Consider the following 21,098-nt stretch of genomic DNA (forward strand, 5'->3'; position numbering starts at 1 on the left):
GACGCCTGTGTGTTTGCTGTGACATTTCTTATAATCACAAACACACTGTAAAGATTTAGAGTTTTTACAGCAATACCTGAGTTTAAAGGGTAAATCAAGCAGAAATAGCTCTCTAATGTATTAAATGCAGGTCATTATTGAATAGTGATTACTTTACACACACACACTGACTCAGGTCCCCTGTTAGATAGTAAATCACGACGCCTGTGTGTTTGCTGTGACATTTCTTATAATCACAAACACACTGTAAAGATTTAGAGTTTTTACAGCAATACCTGAGTTTAAAGGGTTAAATCAAGCAGAAATAGCTCTCTAATGTATTAAATGCAGGTCATTATTGAATAGTGAATATGTTACACACACACTGACTCAGGTCCCCTGTTAGATAGTAAATCACGACGCCTGTGTGTTTGCTGTGACATTTCTTATCATCACAAACACACTGCAAAGATTTAGAGTTTTTACAGCAATACCTGAGTTTAAAGGGTTAAATCAAGCAGAAATAGCTCTCTAATGCATTAATTGCAGGTCATTATTGAATAGTGATTACTTTACACACACACACTGACTCAGGTCCCCTGTTAGATAGTAAATCACGACGCCTGTGTGTTTGCTGTGACATTTCTTATCTATCATAAACACTCTACAAAGATTTAGAGTTTTTACAGCAATACCTGAGTTTAAAGGGTAAATCAAGCAGAAATAGCTCTCTAATGTATTAATTGCAGGTCATTATTGAATAGTGATTACGTTACACACACACACTCACTCAGGTCCCCTGTTAGATAGTAAATCACGACGCCTGTGTGTTTGCTGTGACATTTCTTATAATCACAAACACACTGTAAAGATTTAGAGTTTTTACAGCAATAACTGAGTTTAAAGGGTTAAATCAAGCAGAAATAGCTCTGTAATGTATTAAATGCAGGTCATTATTGAATAGTGATTACGTTACACACACACTGACTCAGGTCCCCTGTTAGATAGTAAATCACGACGCCTGTGTGTTTGCTGTGACATTTCTTATAATCACAAACACACTGTAAAGATTTAGAGTTTTTACAGCAATACCTGAGTTTAAAGGGTTAAATCAAGCAGAAATAGCTCTCTAATGTATTAATTGCAGGTCATTATTGAATAGTGATTATGTTACACACACACTGACTCAGGTCCCCTGTTAGATAGTAAATCACGACGCCTGTGTGTTTTCTGTGACATTTCTTATCATCATAAACACACTACAAAGATTTAGAGTTTTTACAGCAATACCTGAGTTTAAAGGGTAAATCAAGCAGAAATAGCTCTCTAATGCATTAATTGCAGGTCATTATTGAATAGTGATTACGTTACACACACACACTGACTCAGGTCCCCTGTTAGATAGTAAATCACGACGCCTGTGTGTTTGCTGTGACATTTCTTATCATCATAAACACACTACAAAGATTTAGAGTTTTTACAGCAATACCTGAGTTTAAAGGGTAAATCAAGCAGAAATAGCTCTCTAATGTATTAATTGCAGGTCATTATTGAATAGTGATTACGTTACACACACACACTCACTCAGGTCCCCTGTTAGATAGTAAATCACGACGCCTGTGTGTTTGCTGTGACATTTCTTGTTGTCATAAACACACTGTAAAGATTTAGAGTTTTTACAGCAATACCTGAGCTTAAAGGGTTAAATCAAGCAGAAATAGCTCTCTAATGTATTAATTGCCGGTCATTATTGAATAGTGAATATGTTACACACACACTGACTCAGGTCCCCTGTTAGATAGTAAATCACGACGCCTGTGTGTTTGCTGTGACATTTCTTATAATCACAAACACACTGTAAAGATTTAGAGTTTTTACAGCAATAACTGAGTTTAAAGGGTTAAATCAAGCAGAAATAGCTCTGTAATGTATTAAATGCAGGTCATTATTGAATAGTGATTACGTTACACACACACTGACTCAGGTCCCCTGTTAGATAGTAAATCACGACGCCTGTGTGTTTGCTGTGACATTTCTTATAATCACAAACACACTGTAAAGATTTAGAGTTTTTACAGCAATACCTGAGTTTAAAGGGTTAAATCAAGCAGAAATAGCTCTCTAATGTATTAATTGCAGGTAATTATTGAATAGTGACTACGTTACACACACACTGACTCAGGTCCCCTGTTAGATAGTAAATCACGACACCTGTGTGTTTGCTGTGACATTTCTTATCATCACAAACACACTGTAAAGATTTAGAGTTTTTACAGCAATACCTGAGTTTAAAGGGTTAAATCAAGCAGAAATAGCTCTCTAATGTATTAATTGCCGGTCATTATTGAATAGTGAATATGTTACACACACACTGACTCAGGTCCCCTGTTAGATAGTAAATCACGACGCCTGTGTGTTTGCTGTGACATTTCTTATCATCACAAACACACTGTAAAGATTTAGAGTTTTTACAGCAATACCTGAGTTTAAAGGGTTAAATCAAGCAGAAATAGCTCTCTAATGTATTAAATGCAGGTCATTATTGAATAGTGATTACGTTACACACACACTGACTCAGGTCCCCTGTTAAATAGTAAATCACGATGCCTGTGTGTTTGCTGTGACATTTCTTGTTGTCATAAACACACTGCAAAGATTTAGAGTTTTTACAGCAATACCTGAGTTTAAAGGGTTAAATCAAGCAGAAATAGCTCTCTAATGTATTAATTGTCGGTCATTATTGAATAGTGAATATGTTACACACACACTGACTCAGGTCCCCTGTTAGATAGTAAATCTCGACGCCTGTGTGTTTGCTGTGACATTTCTTATCATCACAAACACACTGTAAAGATTTAGAGTTTTTACAGCAATACCTGAGTTTAAAGGGTTAAATCAAGCAGAAATAGCTCTCTAATGTATTAATTGCAGGTAATTATTGAATAGTGACTACGTTACACACACACTGACTCAGGTCCCCTGTTAGATAGTAAATCACGACACCTGTGTGTTTGCTGTGACATTTCTTATCATCACAAACACACTGTAAAGATTTAGAGTTTTTACAGCAATACCTGAGTTTAAAGGGTTAAATCAAGCAGAAATAGCTCTCTAATGTATTAATTGCCGGTCATTATTGAATAGTGAATATGTTACACACACACTGACTCAGGTCCCCTGTTAGATAGTAAATCACGACGCCTGTGTGTTTGCTGTGACATTTCTTATCATCACAAACACACTGTAAAGATTTAGAGTTTTTACAGCAATACCTGAGTTTAAAGGGTTAAATCAAGCAGAAATAGCTCTCTAATGTATTAATTGCAGGTCATTATTAAATAGTGATTATGTTACACACACACTGACTCAGGTCCCCTGTTAGATAGTAAATCACGACGCCTCTGTGTTTGCTGTGACATTTCTTATCATCACAAACACTCTGCAAAGATTTAGAGGTTTTACAGCAATACCTGAGTTTAAAGGGTTAAATCAAGCAGAAATAGCTCTCTAATGTATTAATTGCCGGTCATTATTGAATAGTGACTACGTTACACACACACTGACTCAGGTCCCCTGTTAGATAGTAAATCACGACGCCTGTGTGTTTGCTGTGACATTTCTTATCATCACAAACACACTGCAAAGATTTAGAGTTTTTACAGCAATACCTGAGTTTAAAGGGTTAAATCAAGCAGAAATAGCTCTCTAATGTATTAATTGCCGGTCATTATTGAATAGTGACTACGTTACACACACACTGACTCAGGTCCCCTGTTAGATAGTAAATCACGACGCCTGTGTGTTTGCTGTGACATTTCTTATCATCATAAACACACTGTAAAGATTTAGAGTTTTTACAGCAATACCTGAGTTTAAAGGGTTAAATCAAGCAGAAATAGCTCTCTAATGTATTAAATGCAGGTCATTATTGAATAGTGATTACGTTACACACACACACTGACTCAGGTCCCCTGTTAGATAGTAAATCACGACGCCTGTGTGTTTGCTGTGACATTTCTTATCATCATAAACACACTGTAAAGATTTAGAGTTTTTACAGCAATACCTGAGTTTAAAGGGTTAAATCAAGCAGAAATAGCTCTCTAATGTATTAAATGCAGGTCATTATTGAATAGTGAATATGTTACACACACACTGACTCAGGTCCCCTGTTAGATAGTAAATCACGACGCCTGTGTGTTTGCTGTGACATTTCTTATCATCACAAACACACTGTAAAGATTTAGAGTTTTTACAGCAATAACTGAGTTTAAAGGGTTAAATCAAGCAGAAATAGCTCTCTAATGTATTAAATGCAGGTCATTATTGAATAGTGATTACGTTACACACACACTGACTCATGTCCCCTGTTAGATAGTAAATCACGACGCCTGTGTGTTTCTCTCCTCAACCCCCACAACCCCCCACTCACAATTTACATTTCAATAAAGGAGACTTGAAAAACCAGTTTGTGAACCACAGGCAGGGCCGGCGCTAGCCATTTGGGTGCCCTAAGCACAAATGCTTGGCGGTGCACAGTAGAAATTACTCAACAGAGGGACTACATCTCTATAAAGAGACCATTCTGCTATTCTATAGAACTATATTAAACATTTTCACTACCATCAGTTTGACACAAACACAATCAAATCTTTGTTCTACAGGCCAATTCGCACATCCTTACATGCTGTTTTCAAAAGTGTTAAACTTATGGACAAAACAATAACATAATACAAAACTGAATGAGACAGCAATTTACAACATGTATACAGTAATACTGTAATGCAATTTATACTGCTAAAAAAATCAAACACTATCAAAGCAACTTTGATGAAACTGAACACCAACACAAGTGTTAGGCCATTACCATCCATTCAAAAGAGGAAACTTAGGAATAATGTTGTACTGTACTGTAAGCATGCAGTGAATTATAAGCAGCAGAGAGTGTCATTCTAGTTTTGTAAAGACATTTTAATTGTATAATGTTCCTGATGTTAGTGTTGATGTAAACCTGCGCTGCTAGTGCTCTGGAAGAATGAGTTGATTTGTAAAAGTAAAATTAACTGCTGTGAAGCTGAAAGTTGGTTAGCAAATTTATAAACTCCTCACTCAGTTCTCCTAAATATTGGGAAATATGTCCTAGCGATTGTAATTTCATTTCATCATGTAATTTCAATTTATTTTTGGCAGTGTATTTGGTCTAGGACACAGGTAACAGTAGTGAGCTTCTTTGTATCACCTGTGAGAGTCTTCATGCATTGAAATGTAAATTACTGGTGGGGGGTTGAGCAGCAAACTCAACACACACTATTCTCTATTCCAATTTCAAGAACACATCTAAACCACCAGCCCAAACACATTACAAGTGAAAGCACAAATAAATACAAAAGATATGATACACATGAAATAAACAGTGCTTTTCAGGACGGTCTGTCAGTAGTTGTAATATAACACTGTATTGTCCTCACTGTAAAAAAATAAAATAATTTAAAAAAAAAAAAAAAAAAAATATATATATATATATATATATATATATATATATATATATATATATATATATATTTTTTATAAGTTAATAATTTTAAAGTTACTTTTTCTCAAAGTGTATGTTCACTTAACTGAACCTACTATGACATAAGCAACTATGTTTACTGGGATACTTCCTTTTTTTAAAAAATAATTTTGTATTAATTTTAGCATTTTAGTTTAGCATTCGTGGACTGTCAGAGATACAGCTTTCGGGGCGTGTGCTTCAGGTGTTCACCCATATAGCACATGAGTAATGAAGAGCCTTCTGAAGCAAAGTGGCACGTTTGTGTAAGAACAATGTCCATATTTTAAACTTTATAGACTAAACAAACTATTTTTATTGAAAGAAATTGTGTTTTAGTGTTATTATGAAAAGAGTAACCCCTGACGCTAAGTTTTGTTTAGCTCTATCTTCTCTCTTCTGCGTTTGTCAGTGCACATACGTCAAGGATTCATGGGTGAAGAAGGGTTACTCTTTTAAGGACAACTCCGGTGAGAAATGACCCTCGGGGTAATTAATAGAGGGTTACCGAGTAGATCGTTCTCTGGGATGCGTTTTCATGGAAATCAAGTGTAAAGAGTTTTATCTCTAAAAACAGATTTGAGTGACGAACGCTGTGCTAAGTGATGAACTGTGACTTGGAATCTCATATGGGCCATTGTTTCCGGAAGAAAGCACTGAACGCAGTAGAGAAAAAAAAGAAAAAAAAGTCCATGTAATTAGATTTCACAAACTTAATTCCTATCGACCAGCTCACTTAGCACAGCGTTCGTGGCTCGACTAGTCGAGACTGTTTTCCAAGATGGCTGCAGTCTGTAAACGTGTAATGTACTGTCTTTAGAAAGTATCTTCTTATTAAACCGTTTGTACTCTGACAAGTTCTCAATGCTTCGGTTTGCATGTAGGGACCCTCATTATGCTGCCGTGTGTGAGGATATGTTGAGCCTTGTTAGTGGTATTAACTAGCGATTTAATTTCACTTATTCCATGTCCCATAGACAAACATTATAAGCTAATCTGTGTTTAGAGATAAAACTCTTTAAATTCGATTTTCATGAAACCGCATCCCAGAGAACGATCTACTCGCTAACCATCTGTTAATTACCCCTATGGTCATTTCTCACCGGAGTTGTCCTTTAAGCGCAATGTGATTCGTGTGGCACTGAAAACCGAAAGCTAGTATTTTAGTCTATGGATCAGTTACTGTGTGGATCAGTTATATGATGGTTAGATGCACTTTTATGGACCGACAAGGCACTGGCATTTTAAAGCTGGGAAGAGCCAGGACTTTTTTAATATAAATTTAAATAACTCAGATTTTATTCATTTGAAAAAAGAATGTCATATACACTTGGGATGACTTGAGGGTGAGTAAATCATGGGCTAATTTTCATTTGTAGGTGAACTAACTGCTGTAAACTGGGCCCACAAACACAGTAGATCCACACAACCCCCCACACAATTTACATTTTAATAATAATAGATAAGGGAAGACTTGAAAACCTAGGGCCCTATAATTTCCGCGATCACGGAATTGCGGACGGAATCGCGGAATTGGCATATTAACGCGGAATCTGCATATAAACGCGGAATCTGGTGTTAACGCAGATTTCCCCGGAATTTTACATATTTGTAATGAAATTCTGTGTCGTGTGGGTGGAGAACGTATGTCTGAGGAAAGTGCAGACGGGGGGAAGCAAATCTCCGCGACACAACCCCTCCCGTCATTTCAGCTCGCCCTTCAAAACAATGAAAGTATGGCGAAGTTGGTCTCCACGGCTCTGCTTTCGGCAGCGAAAAAGTTAAGAAACTCGACGCTAACGGCGGTTTCACACTGCACGCGCAGGCGGCGCAGAAGCTTTCCGTATGGAGAGCGTGAGCCGCGCTCGTGTATTGCACAGACAGACAAATATTGTCCATTCTGTCAGATTTTCCGGTGTTCTGCTCGACCCGTCATCTCGTGCTTTGATTTATAATGTGCACATTAGGCAGCAATGCATATCTGCTGCAAATGCGACCGTTTTCCCCTCTGTTAGTCTGTTCCAAACATGCATTTAACATGCTCTATATGGGTAGTTTACATGATAAGTAACCTTAAAGTTAAAATTAAGCATCTAGTTTTAATCATTTAAAGGGGCCTTTGAAGTTAGGGGAAAAAACTTCTGGCAGTGTTGTGTTTTCGTGTATTTTTATTTTTCACAGCTCTGGATATCATAATGGTGATTGTTAAACACACAGAACAATTCACTACTTGATTTCATGGTGCAATGTTTTTTTTATGTTAATTTTCAAATTTAAATGTTTTACTTAATAGTACTTAAGAGTACTGTAAAATATGATTCTTATGATTTTTTTTTTTTAGTTCTTTTTAAAAAAAAATTACTTGAAAGAAAAAGCTAATGGAGCACTTTCATTTTAACTTATATAAACTATTATAATTTATTTTACCGGAAAGTTTAAAGCTAATAACCATTAATATTTGAAGTATTTGAAGTGCAGTGTTATGTCAAATATCATATTTGTCCTAAAAAGTAAATGTGATGTTTGTTACCTCGATAAATTTAAGGTCATTCCTATTTTTTGTTTTATGTTGTATTATATTAACATTAAAAGCAAACTCTTTTTTCACCAAAATTACAGTAAAGGGTAAAAAAACTGAATTACCAAACATTTTAACAGAAAAAAAGGAATCTGCAAAAATTAAAACGGAAAAAACGGAATTTGGGAAAAAATAAAACGGATTTTATAGGGCCCTAAAAACCCAGTTTGTGAGCCAAAGGCCAACCTATAGAGGAAAGGAAAATCAAACCTGAGATCTCCTTCTCAACTCACATCTTTCTCCTAGACAGAAATGAGATCAAGTGAACATCAAATTGAGACATAAGGCTAAGTCTCCTGCTTCTCACATGTTTATCCTGAGACAAAAAATGACATTCTCTCATGTTTATCTCCTCTAAAGTTTCATAAGAGATCTCAACAACATCACATACTACGCTCTGATTTGTCTCCTTGGCTAGAGAGACTGTATTGCTCATGTGTGTCTCCTCTAAAGTTTCAGAAGGGATCTCAACAGTATCGCACGCTGTGCTCAGACTTTTCTCTTCAGCTAGATACTCTGGAACTCTCACTTTTGTCACCTCTAAAAAGTTTCATAAAAGATCTCAATAACATCACACAGTGTGCTCAGAATATTCTCCTTAGTCAAAGTCTCTGGCACTCTCAAATTTGTCAAACAAATGTTGGTCACTTTTTCAAAACTCTTCACAGAGTGATCACAATTTCAGTCTGTGCAAGCTAAACTGTGGATCATTGGCACTTGATTTGAGACATGAATTAAGTTTTTTGTTAGTTTTTGTGGATTTTGAATGTGAAATAACTGATGTGAAGCAGAAAGTTGGTTTGGAGAACAAGTTTTGAAAATAACCAAAGAATTGAGAAACGTGGCCTAGCGATTGTAAAAACTGTAATTTAGTTTAATTTGGCAGGGCAAATCCCAGCATCTTCTCTAGTTTATCTGAGAAGGGTTCTGCCACATTGGTAGTTTGAGCTCTATTGGCCTGTGGTTCACAAACTGGTTTTTCAAGTCTCCCTTATTGAAATGTAAATTGTGAGTGGGGGGTTGTGGGGGTTGAGGAGAGAAACACACAGGCGTCGTGATTTACTATCTAACAGGGGACCTGAGTCAGTGTGTGTGTAACGTAATCACTATTCAATAATGACCTGCAATTAATGCATTAGAGAGCTATTTCTGCTTGATTTACCCTTTAAACTCAGGTATTGCTGTAAAAACTCTAAATCTTTACAGTTTGTTTGTGATGATAAGAAATGTCACAGCAAACACACAGGCGTCGTGATTTACTATCTAACAGGGGACCTGAGTCAGTGTGTGTGTAACATATTCACTATTCAATAATGACCTGCAATTAATGCATTAGAGAGCTATTTCTGCTTGATTTAACCCTTTAAACTCAGGTATTGCTGTAAAAACTCTAAATCTTTGCAGTGTGTTTATGATGATAAGAAATGTCACAGCAAACACACAGGCGTCGTGATTTACTATCTAACAGGGGACCTGAGTCAGTGTGTGTGTAACGTAATCACTATTCAATAATGACCTGCAATTAATGCATTAGAGAGCTATTTCTGCTTGATTTAACCCTTTAAACTCAGGTATTGCTGTAAAAACTCTAAATCTTTACAGTGTGTTTGTGATGATAAGAAATGTCACAGCAAACACACAGGCGTCGTGATTTACTATCTAACAGGGGACCTGAGTCAGTGTGTGTGTAACATATTCACTATTCAATAATGACCTGCAATTAATGCATTAGAGAGCTATTTCTGCTTGATTTAACCCTTTAAACTCAGGTATTGCTGTAAAAACTCTAAATCTTTGTAGTGTGTTTATGACAACAAGAAATGTCACAGCAAACACACAGGCATCGTGATTTACTATCTAACAGGGGACCTGAGTCAGTGTGTGTGTAACGTAATCACTATTCAATAATGACCTGCAATTAATACATTAGAGAGCTATTTCTGCTTGATTTAACCCTTTAAACTCAGGTATTGCTGTAAAAACTCTAAATCTTTACAGTGTGTTTGTGATGATAAGAAATGTCACAGCAAACACACAGGCATCGTGATTTACTATCTAACAGGGGACCTGAGTGAGTCAGTGTGTGTGTAACGTAATCACTATTCAATAATGACCTGCAATTAATACATTAGAGAGCTATTTCTGCTTGATTTACCCTTTAAACTCAGGTATTGCTGTAAAAACTCTAAATCTTTACAGTTTGTTTGTGATGATAAGAAATGTCACAGCAAACACACAGGCGTCGTGATTTACTATCTAACAGGGGACCTGAGTCAGTGTGTGTGTAACATATTCACTATTCAATAATGACCTGCAATTAATACATTAGAGAGCTATTTCTGCTTGATTTAACCCTTTAAACTCAGGTATTGCTGTAAAAACTCTAAATCTTTGTAGTGTGTTTATGATGATAAGAAATGTCACAGCAAACACACAGGCGTCGTGATTTACTATCTAACAGGGGACCTGAGTCAGTGTGTGTGTGTAACGTAATCACTATTCAATAATGACCTGCAATTAATACATTAGAGAGCTATTTCTGCTTGATTTAACCCTTTAAACTCAGGTATTGCTGTAAAAACTCTAAATCTTTACAGTTTGTTTGTGATGATAAGAAATGTCACAGCAAACACACAGGCGTCGTGATTTACTATCTAACAGGGGACCTGAGGCAGTGTGTGTGTAACGTAATCACTATTCAATAATGACCTGCAATTAATGCATTAGAGAGCTATTTCTGCTTGATTTAACCCTTTAAACTCAGGTATTGCTGTAAAAACTCTAAATCTTTGTAGTGTGTTTATGATGATAAGAAATGTCACAGCAAACACACAGGCGTCGTGATTTACTATCTAACAGGGGACCTGAGTTAGTGTGTGTGTGTAACGTAATCACTATTCAATAATGACCTGCAATTAATGCATTAGAGAGCTATTTCTGCTTGATTTAACCCTTTAAACTCAGGTATTGCTGTAAAAACTCTAAATCTTTGTAGTGTGTTTATGATGATAAGAAATGTCACAGCAAACACACAGGCGTCGTGATTTACTATCTAACAGGGGACCTGAGTTAGTGTGTGTGTAACGTAATCACTATTCAATAATGACCTGCAATTAATGCATTAGAGAGCTATTTCTGCTTGATTTACCCTTTAAACTCAGGTATTGCTGTAAAAACTCTAAATCTTTACAGTTTGTTTGTGATGATAAGAAATGTCACAGCAAACACACAGGCGTCGTGATTTACTATCTAACAGGGGACCTGAGTCAGTGTGTGTGTAACATATTCACTATTCAATAATGACCGGCAATTAATACATTAGAGAGCTATTTCTGCTTGATTTAACCCTTTAAACTCAGGTATTGCTGTAAAAACTCTAAATCTTTGTAGTGTGTTTATGATGATAAGAAATGTCACAGCAAACACACAGGTGTCGTGATTTACTATCTAACAGGGGACCTGAGTCAGTGTGTGTGTAACGTAATCACTATTCAATAATGACCTGCAATTAATACATTAGAGAGCTATCTCTGCTTGATTTAACCCTTTAAACTCAGTTATTGCTGTAAAAACTCTAAATCTTTGCAGTTTGTTTATGATGATAAGAAATGTCACAGCAAACACACAGGCGTCGTGATTTACTATCTAACAGGGGACCTGCATCATTTTGTTAAACATAAATAAATCAAAAGTGGTTAGTTTAAAAAGCTCATAAATGTATAAGGTGGTAAGATGGGCCTTTTACATGGGCCAAAAGTCACACATTATTTTTACAAATACTTGGCTAAAATAAAATGTTTTTAATAATGTCTATGTTAACACTTGTTTAAAAGAACTTTAGATGCAAAGTTTGTCCCATTTACCGTACCTTTTTTTTTTTATATAAATAAAATAATGCATTATTTTTCAATAATTATAGGCCACTGTCATTAAAATGTTATATATATATATATACACAGAAACAAAAAATGTTTACAAAAGCATTGAATGAGATCCCTTAATAATTTAATAAAGTTTTACGGTCTCTCCACGGCCATGATGGATGGTATTTACTATATTTATTTGTAGAAACTGAGGACACACACATTTTGATGGCAGATGTATTTCTAATTACATCCTGGTTGTGTAGATTTTTTAATCGTTTTTTCTTGGATCCTGTAGTATTTAATTTTAAAGTAATGCAAAGTTTGAAACTAGTCAGGGAATTTAGTAAAGAGATATAATCTATATAATGTTTGTTCCTTTAGTAAGCAGCCTGTTAAACAGCAGCTCTAGAGTCAGAGGACAGCAGGCCATTCAAACAATAGAGGAGTGTGTGTGTGTGAACGACGTGTGTTTAAGGGCTATTACAGTTCCTGCTCCAGCCTACAGGGGAGCTGCTGAGCATGGCCTTAAACACTCACACACTCTTAGGTCCCCTCTTGGTCAAAATTTTTAAAAAATCACCAGAGTGTTGTTTCTTGATTTTAACATGATTTAAACACACACACCTGTAGGTCCTTACTTGGTCAAACATTTAAAAAATCACCAGAGCATTTCTTTAGTGTTTTACTTCATTTTCACATGATTTAATGCATGACCAACAGGGGACTTGAAAAATGTCCCCTCTTGGCTCAGAGGTCCCCTGTTGGTGAGTGTGTAACGACGCCAAGGTCCCCTGTTAGATAGGTAGACAAGTACACACACACACACACACACACACACACACACACACACACACACACACACACACACACACACACACACACACACACACATGTTGGTGGTGTACAAGGACTCTCCAGGCGTAATTGATTTTATACTGTACAAACCGTATTATCTATCCCCTTACACTGCCCCTGCCCCTAAACCTACCCATCACAGGAAACATTCTGCATTTTTACTTTCTCAAAAAAAACCCCATCATTTAGTATGTTTTAAAGCTATTTTACTTATGAGGATGAATGTCCTCATAAACCACATTTATAGTGTAATACCAGTGTAATACCCATGTAGTTATACAAATTTGTATACATATACATACATATACATATTTGATTGTCTTCAGAACCGCCTTAATTCTACGTGGCATTGATACAACAAGCTGCTGAAAGCATTCTTTAGAAATGTTGGCCCATATTGATAGGGTAGAATCTTGCAGTCGATGGAGATTTGTGGGATGCACATCCAGGGCACGAAGCTTCCGTTTCACCACATCCCAAAGATGCTCTATTGGGTTGAGATCGGGTGACTGTGGGGGCCATTTTAGTACAGTGAAATCATTGTCATGTTCAAGAAACCAATTTGAAATGATTTGAGCTTCGTAACATGGTGCATTAGGTAGCTTCGTAACATGTTTTCTTGGCACACTTTAGGTCCCTTAGTGCCAATTGGGAATTGTATAAATGCCACAGCCTACCTGAGCATTGTTTCTGACCATGTCCATCCCTTTATGACCACCATGTACCCATCCTCTGATGGCTACTTCCAGCAGGATAATGCACCATGTCACAAAGCTTGAATCATTTCAAATTGGTTTCATGAACATGACAAAGAGTTCACTGTACTAAAATGACCCCCAGAGTCACCCGATCTCAACCTAATAGATCATCTTAGGGATGTGGTGGAACGACAGCTTCATCCCCCAAATCTCCAACTGCAAGATGCTATCCTATCAATATGGCCAACATTTCTAAAGAATGCTTTCAGCGTCTTGTTGAATCAATGTCACATAGAATTAAGGCAGTTCTGAAGGTGAAAGGGGGTAAAACATAGTATTAGTATGGTGGTCCTAATAATCCTTTAGGTGAGTGTATATATATAAATATAAGTGTATAATGTATAAAACTGCTTTTTCAAGTAAACAAAAGTGCTTTAAGCCCAAAACGTATAAAACTGCTTTTTCAAAGCAGTTTTATGTTATAGGCTTAAAGCACTTAAATCAATTTCTAGAACTCGGGCACATCCTGCTCAGCTCAATACATCATGTAGTAATATCTAATTAAGATTTTAGGAAGGCCCTAAAATTTCAGCCCATCTGCTCTTCCCTGTCATTGCTTCTTAATTATAGTTTCAGTCTGACTTGACTATGTTTATAGATGATACACTTTACAGCTAATTAGTCATTGAATGTGCTATTTATACCATCTCTTCCTCCTTACATGTCCCAAATCATACTAACACCAATCTGTAAGAGAAATATTCTTCTGAAACCCATAGGGCATCAGATTGAAAAGAAATGACTCAAAGAAACTGACATCTTAAGATCATTAAAAAGTATTTTCAAAGAATGCTGTGCCTGTAGCAAGAAACTTACATTTTTCAGAGCATTTCATCTCATTAGCATTCTTTACTAAATTGTGATTGTGTTTCATAAAATCTCTTTATAAAAACACAGCAGTATTTGTCTTATAACTGTTGCCAATTACATAAAATTATATATATATATATATATATATATATATATATATATATATATATATATATATATATATATATATATATATATATATATATATATATACACAGCTCTCTGAAATACTTGATTCTGATTGGTCAAATGCAGCACTCTGCAGTCAAACTGTTAAGCTGTATACTGTTGTCCCTGGCAACCAGTCGCCTACACGCCGTTTCTGTGACATTACTCTGCAGTCCTTTTATTCTCACATAATACAAAAATTTCTTCTTAGTTCTATATTTTATGCCCATTTATTTACTAATTTGTCCAGTAGCAATGTAATAAGTGGAGAAATGTCAAGTCATTATTGCAAAATAAACCCCTTTGGGATGAGTGTCAAGGCCCAAATAAATGGACTACTATGGCACATTGTTCATCATCCCTTTACATAAAGTTATTCATAGTCTTCACAGACTTCCATAATATAGCTGTAGAATGTCTTCAGGATCTGCGTAGCAAAGCCTAGTACTCAATCAGCATTTCGTGTCTGAATTTACTTGGCACTGAGCTGGACAGCAATAAGTCATTCTCACACTGCAAAGCGTTGGCCTTGAGTCAGAGGAAGAGCATGCCGTCGCCCCACCCCCACCTATGAGAACATTCCATCAAATTCTACAGCTTCACTGGCATGTTGTGGCATTCTCTTGTATTACCCTTGCACACTATTGCATTAATCTAAGAGTGCTTTGGGCTCCTAGTTTTAGTCAGCCAGTGGCAATCAATGCACAAAACCATTATGAGCCATTGATTTGCTACCCTCAGTGGTCATATCTGCTAATGTCTACCCACAAGGAAGGAAATTACCTCAGAGCACAAATCACTGTCTGTGCGATTGGCAATTGCAGTTACAATGGCTGCAAAATTTGTGTACACCTCCATTTTAATTCAGTTTTAAATTAGGCATCATTTCAAGCCAGTGTGAATTCTTTTGAGATTAAAATTATATCTGGAATAGCCTACTTCTGGGAACATCGAAAGCAGACAATGTATCTTGTTAATTTGACAAATATCACTTTTTGGTTTCCTTTAACCGAAGGGGGAAACCCCCTCCACTAAAACAGCAGTCTTAAGTGGAACGTAACTTCAGACTGAAAAGAGTCAAACTGTTGATGGTTTAACTGTCAAAGAGCTTCAAAGATTCGTCTTTGCAGAAAAGTTCTTAAACATTGCACTCTGTACTGAACATTTCCCTGGAGGTCTTTGAAAAGCTCAGAGTGTGTGTGCGGCCTTGGCAAATACAGACAGAGAGGATTTATCAACCCCTGCATATATATATATATATATATATATATATATATATATATATATATATATATATATATATATATATATATATATATATATATATATATATATATGGATTAATATATATGTGGATTTATATTTATATATATGTGGATTTAAACGCCATTTTTTATCCGCAATCTCACCAGTTAACCGAAATCTCTATGGTACTTATGCATTTCATTCTAGGAAAATATCATAAAAGGAAAGTTTAAGAAATTCACTTGGGTAATATCACTCAATTAGAAATCCATCTGTCCAAGTGTTTCTTAGTCGTTGGTTATTCAGAGGTTCTGCCCTGGTTTCTTATTAGCATTAAACAGTGCAACATAAAAAGCACAGCAATACATTGGCATAAAAACATACTTGTTCTTTGAAAAATTCTTAATCAATTGAAGTTCAATCTGTTTTGGGGTGAATCTGATATGTTTTGTTTTTTTTATGTGTGTGTTTTTTAAATGGGGGCACACATAAAAGCGAGTTGTATAGTGTGCCAGAGCAGAATGTAGCAAACACTGCATAATATACATATTCATTTATGCAAACCCCATTAGCTGCAGCTCTCAATCCAAGAGCTTCTACAGGCCTTAGTGTTTGAATCTGATGAATTTAGGAGGGGTAGGTGCCCTAAGCAGGAATGCTTTGAAGAAAAACTCTGTTGCACAGCAACATAATCATAAAATACACAACACCAAGAAATGAATTGTAAATACATGGTGGAATACAGACTGGTTGGGGGAGAACTGGCAAAAGTTAATACTGTGTCTGTCATCTTATCCAGTAATGACTTTCTGTAAATTAACAGTATGCAAAGTAAATACTTTTAGATTTAAGATTATTATATAGATTATGTTATAAAGTATATTATAATATATAAAAATATTTTAGGTTATGGGAATTGCATTATATATGATCACATATTAATTTATATCCTTCTTTTGTCTACACAGGTATATCAGTTAGCATCTCCACCTTCAGTCTAGTGGCCATTGCAATTGAAAGATACAGTGCCATTTGCAACCCGCTGAAGTCAAGGGCATGGCAGACTCGTTCTCATGCCTACAAGGTCATCGCTGCCACTTGGGTACTATCTGTGGGTATCATGGTGCCCTATCCTGTTTTCAGTATACTGGTGTCATTCAACAAGCCGAACAACATCACTGCTCACATGTGCAGGCTTGACTGGCCCAACGGTCAGGTGGAACAGACTTGGTTAGTCATTTGACTCTATTACTTTTATTGTAACAAGGATGCAATAACATGATGACTTAACCCCTTGCCTGTCACCCCCCCATTTGGTGATTTTGGAGCATTTAGACATACTCACAGTAAAAAGACAGGTGCTCTTAATTTATTCGGAATATACACATAACCAATATATATTAGAAATCCAACACTTGAGAGTTTACAGCTGACATTACTCAGACAGTTATTAATATAGAGATATATAGGCTAAAACATAAAAATAAAAAATGTAAATATTTAAAATATTTGTCTTCATGTATAAAAATATTATATGTGAATTTTAGTATAACGACTAACTACAACTAAAGTGAAGGCACAAGTGTGGTCATGCTTTATTTAAAATCTGAGGCTGTTTATGTCCAAAACTATGTCTAAAACTATTTTTTTTAGATGCTTTTATCAAATAAGTTTGTTGGCTTGCAGACACATTTGCAGTCTTTTGTCTAATGTCTGGCCAGGAGAACATCTCAATTAATGCTATACAATGTGCTCACTCGATGATCGTTTCACACCTTGTATGAGACATAATCCTCATTATTATTTTGTTATGAATCTTTTGTTTTTTTAACAGCCATTATTCAAACCCATTATAATATGTATGCCTGCCTAAATGGCCCATTAACAGTGCAGTATTTTATTTTGTAGTCGGCATTATCTAAAGTCTTTCTAAAAGAAAAAAAAAACTGAACTAAAAGCACATTATGTGAATTATTGTAACAAAATAGACAAAGCTCCTGGTCTAACAGGTGCATTAGAGCATCAGTTAGTATCAAGCTATACATAACAAAATTTAAAAGATTAAAATTAAACCTTCACTCTATATTTCACTTTAGACCACCATCGAGTGTTTGTATTAGTTTCCTGTCGCAATATAATGGCGATTTCATTCATATGGTGATGTTAAAACATGTTATATTTATCATTTTATATGGAACTAATCGCTACACCTGTTAGCAATCATAATGTAAACATCCATTATTGATATAAAATTGCCGAAATCACATGAAAAATCACACAAAAACCTTATTCCATAGTTATCGTGTGTTTATTAGTTTCTTAGTTCACGTGTAGAAATGTAGAATAGGCTCGTTCTTCACAGAGACAGAATGAGGAAGTGTCCACACAGAAGATCGTGTCATGTAGAGGGCAGTATTGAGCATGTCAGATGAGTGAGCAAACAGCTCAGTGAGCAAATTAATGCCTGATGACTCATATGTGACGCATATAATTAAGAGGAGACCCAGAAAGAGCTATGTGCAGGTCTCAATTCTTTCAGATCGCATAATTCCGTGAGAAATGAATAGAAATGGTGGTAACACTTTACAATAACAGGACATGAATAATCATGTATTAATGCATGAATTAATAGTTAATTCAACATGAACTCATGATTAGTTAAGATATGAACTAATCATGAACAAATGGACCATTTATATAGCGCTTTTAACATACCCTATAGCCATCCAAAGCGCTTTACATCTTGCCTCACATTCACCAATTCACTCTCTCATTCATACATCGACGGCAGTTTCTGCCATGTAAGGCGCCATCCAGCTCATCGGGAGCAGTTGGGGTTAGGTGTCTTGCTCATGGAAACCTCGACACTTGGTCAGGTGGAACCAGGGATCAAACTACCAACCTTCCGGTTTGTAGACAATCAACATGAAGCACTGAGCCACTGCAGCCAAATGATGTCATAATGATTCATGCATGAATACAGCAGCATTAATACATGTTAGTACATGTTTGGTAATTAATGCATTAATTAACATGTATGGGCAAACTAAATTAAACAGGCTCTTAAAGAAGGAATAACAGATATTTTGACTTTGAAATACATTTTCAAATGAATTTTTGTCATAATTTAAACCATTTTTATCAGAAGCTTCATCATAAATATTACTGAAAGCCAAGATTAGTTTTTCATTACTTTCACTGATCATCTAAATCTGCTATATTTTATCTCAAAAGGTCTCTTTGTGATCTCTTGTGAAGTCTGTTTTGTGATCTCTTTCCCATCAAACTAAACCTATACTGTGACTTATAATGGTTTCTGAGGAATCGGTCCCCAAAAAATAACCAAACAGCAAACAAGCAGTTAAGTCTGGAAGTGATGGGACGTCTGCTGGGATCCGTACGGTTCTCTCTCCACCCAGACATAGGCCATGATGATACGGTACCCCGTTCGCTTAACTGGGCTGAATATTAGTTATACTAGTTACATGTGAATTTTATAATAAGTTTATGATAAATCAAGACAAGAGCTGAATTTGGTAAGTAGTTAATAGTGAATTAATCATGAAGTCATGACACAATGATGCGTTAACAAGTTATGATTTGATGTTAAAGCATGGTTTGTTAATAATGAATTAATCTTGATGTGCCCCCTCAAGTAAAGTCATGACAGAATGACGCATTAACAAGCCATGAGTTGATGTTAGTGTATGGTTAGTTAACCATGAGTTTAGAAAGTGATGCACTAACAGTTCATTAATTACAAAATTAATTAACATATACACAAAGAATCCTTATTCCTTTTCACCCCTGGTGCAATATATATATAAAGTATTTGTAGGCTAGTTATTTTATTTATATAATTAACCTTATATGGACTTAAAATAAAGCCCAAACATATCTGTAAAGACACACACAAGGCACATTTACATGTAAAGCAGAGCACATCCACCGGCTAATGCAAATTGGTTTCTACTCAAACCAATTAATTTTTATGAGCGATAGGGTTTACATTGTAATTTTTTTTTAATAAAATGAAGAATAAAGAATGCACATAATTTAATTATTTACTATTTATGATGGTGAGGTAAACCCTGTTCTGTAAAGATTATGTGGTGGTTCATGTTGAATCTTTCTGACATGACTTGAATGCACTTTGCTCTGCATGAGTAGGATTGGATACTACTTTTCCACTCATTGGGACTAAACATGACTAAACATGATCAACCATGTTTCAAAAAATTTACAGTTACTACTACTACTACAACAGAAACAACTCATGTTACCATTAATAATAATAAACACTATTTTTTAGTAACTACACTGTTAGAAGAAACTTAACACTGTTCTATAAACTTAAAAGGTTTTAACGGCGCTAAGTATTTGGAACCCCTAAAATGAACCCATTTTAAGTGTCAAAAGGGTTCTTTCTTGTCATTATAGAACCTTTTTAGCATAAAAGTTTTTTTTTTATTTTTTTTAGTATACTCAACTATACTTCTATATAGAAGCTTTTCTTCAAGTGTTTGAGTGTATGCAATACCATTCCAGTGTTTCAACACTCATGACAATGGCTAAACAAATTAAGCAAAACTAAACAATATAACAAAAAACAAAATATATAGACACAACATAACATGTAATAGAGTACAACTGAACAGCATACTTCATAGTTATGTATGGATCAGCTTGTGTGCAACTCTGAACAAAATGGTAAGAAAAAAGGTCTAAATAAGCAGTCCCTGCTGAGGCAATGACTAAAACCAAGATAAACACAACCAAGTTATTTAGCGAGGTCAAATGGCAGGACCAAAATTGCACTAACCAGTCTAAACAAGAGCCTGGAAAAGCATGGAAATACATGCTGATTTAATCTGGTCTGTAAGCAGGAGACCTGCTGTCAGAAATCAGCTCTAAATGCAGTAAGTTCCAACTGCATCACAAGAGGAATTAAATCTTGCTCATTAATTGTGAAACTGAGGTCCAGCATTCATCATCCCTCTAACTCTGTTCAGTTATCCATGTCAGGTGCATCGTCCCATAGGCCAAGAGCTTCCTGCAAATCACAGCCTGCTGGTTTCAGTCGTGGCCAGAGACTGGCTCAGAGGGCTATTGAGCTCCAGGGGACTCAGATTTGTGATGCCTCTGTGTTTTTTTAGACCATCTGGGTTTTTAGGCTATCTAAAAAAATGCCTATAGAAGATTTCTAAATGATAACTTAGTATTTAGTAAAAATGTTTTCACATTTCCTGTTTCTTGCATAAATAGAACTCAGAAAAGCTCTACTAATT

At 35.7% G+C, this 21,098-nt stretch overlaps 1 protein-coding gene across 1 annotated transcript in view; it reads left to right on the forward strand.

Annotated features, from left to right (window-relative positions):
- The window catches only part of cckbra (cholecystokinin B receptor a), a 75,153-nt gene that overhangs the window by 28,536 nt on the left and 25,519 nt on the right, over nucleotides 1-21,098 (forward strand). The window contains exon 3 of the mRNA XM_067441510.1: nucleotides 16,779-17,040. Within this exon, the coding sequence (XP_067297611.1) occupies nucleotides 16,779-17,040 (262 nt within the window). The remainder of the gene's footprint in view (nucleotides 1-16,778; nucleotides 17,041-21,098) is intronic.

The sequence above is a fragment of the Pseudorasbora parva genome, chromosome 4 (genome assembly GCF_024679245.1).
Source record: "Pseudorasbora parva isolate DD20220531a chromosome 4, ASM2467924v1, whole genome shotgun sequence".
In the NCBI taxonomy this organism is placed as follows: domain Eukaryota; kingdom Metazoa; phylum Chordata; class Actinopteri; order Cypriniformes; family Gobionidae; genus Pseudorasbora; species Pseudorasbora parva.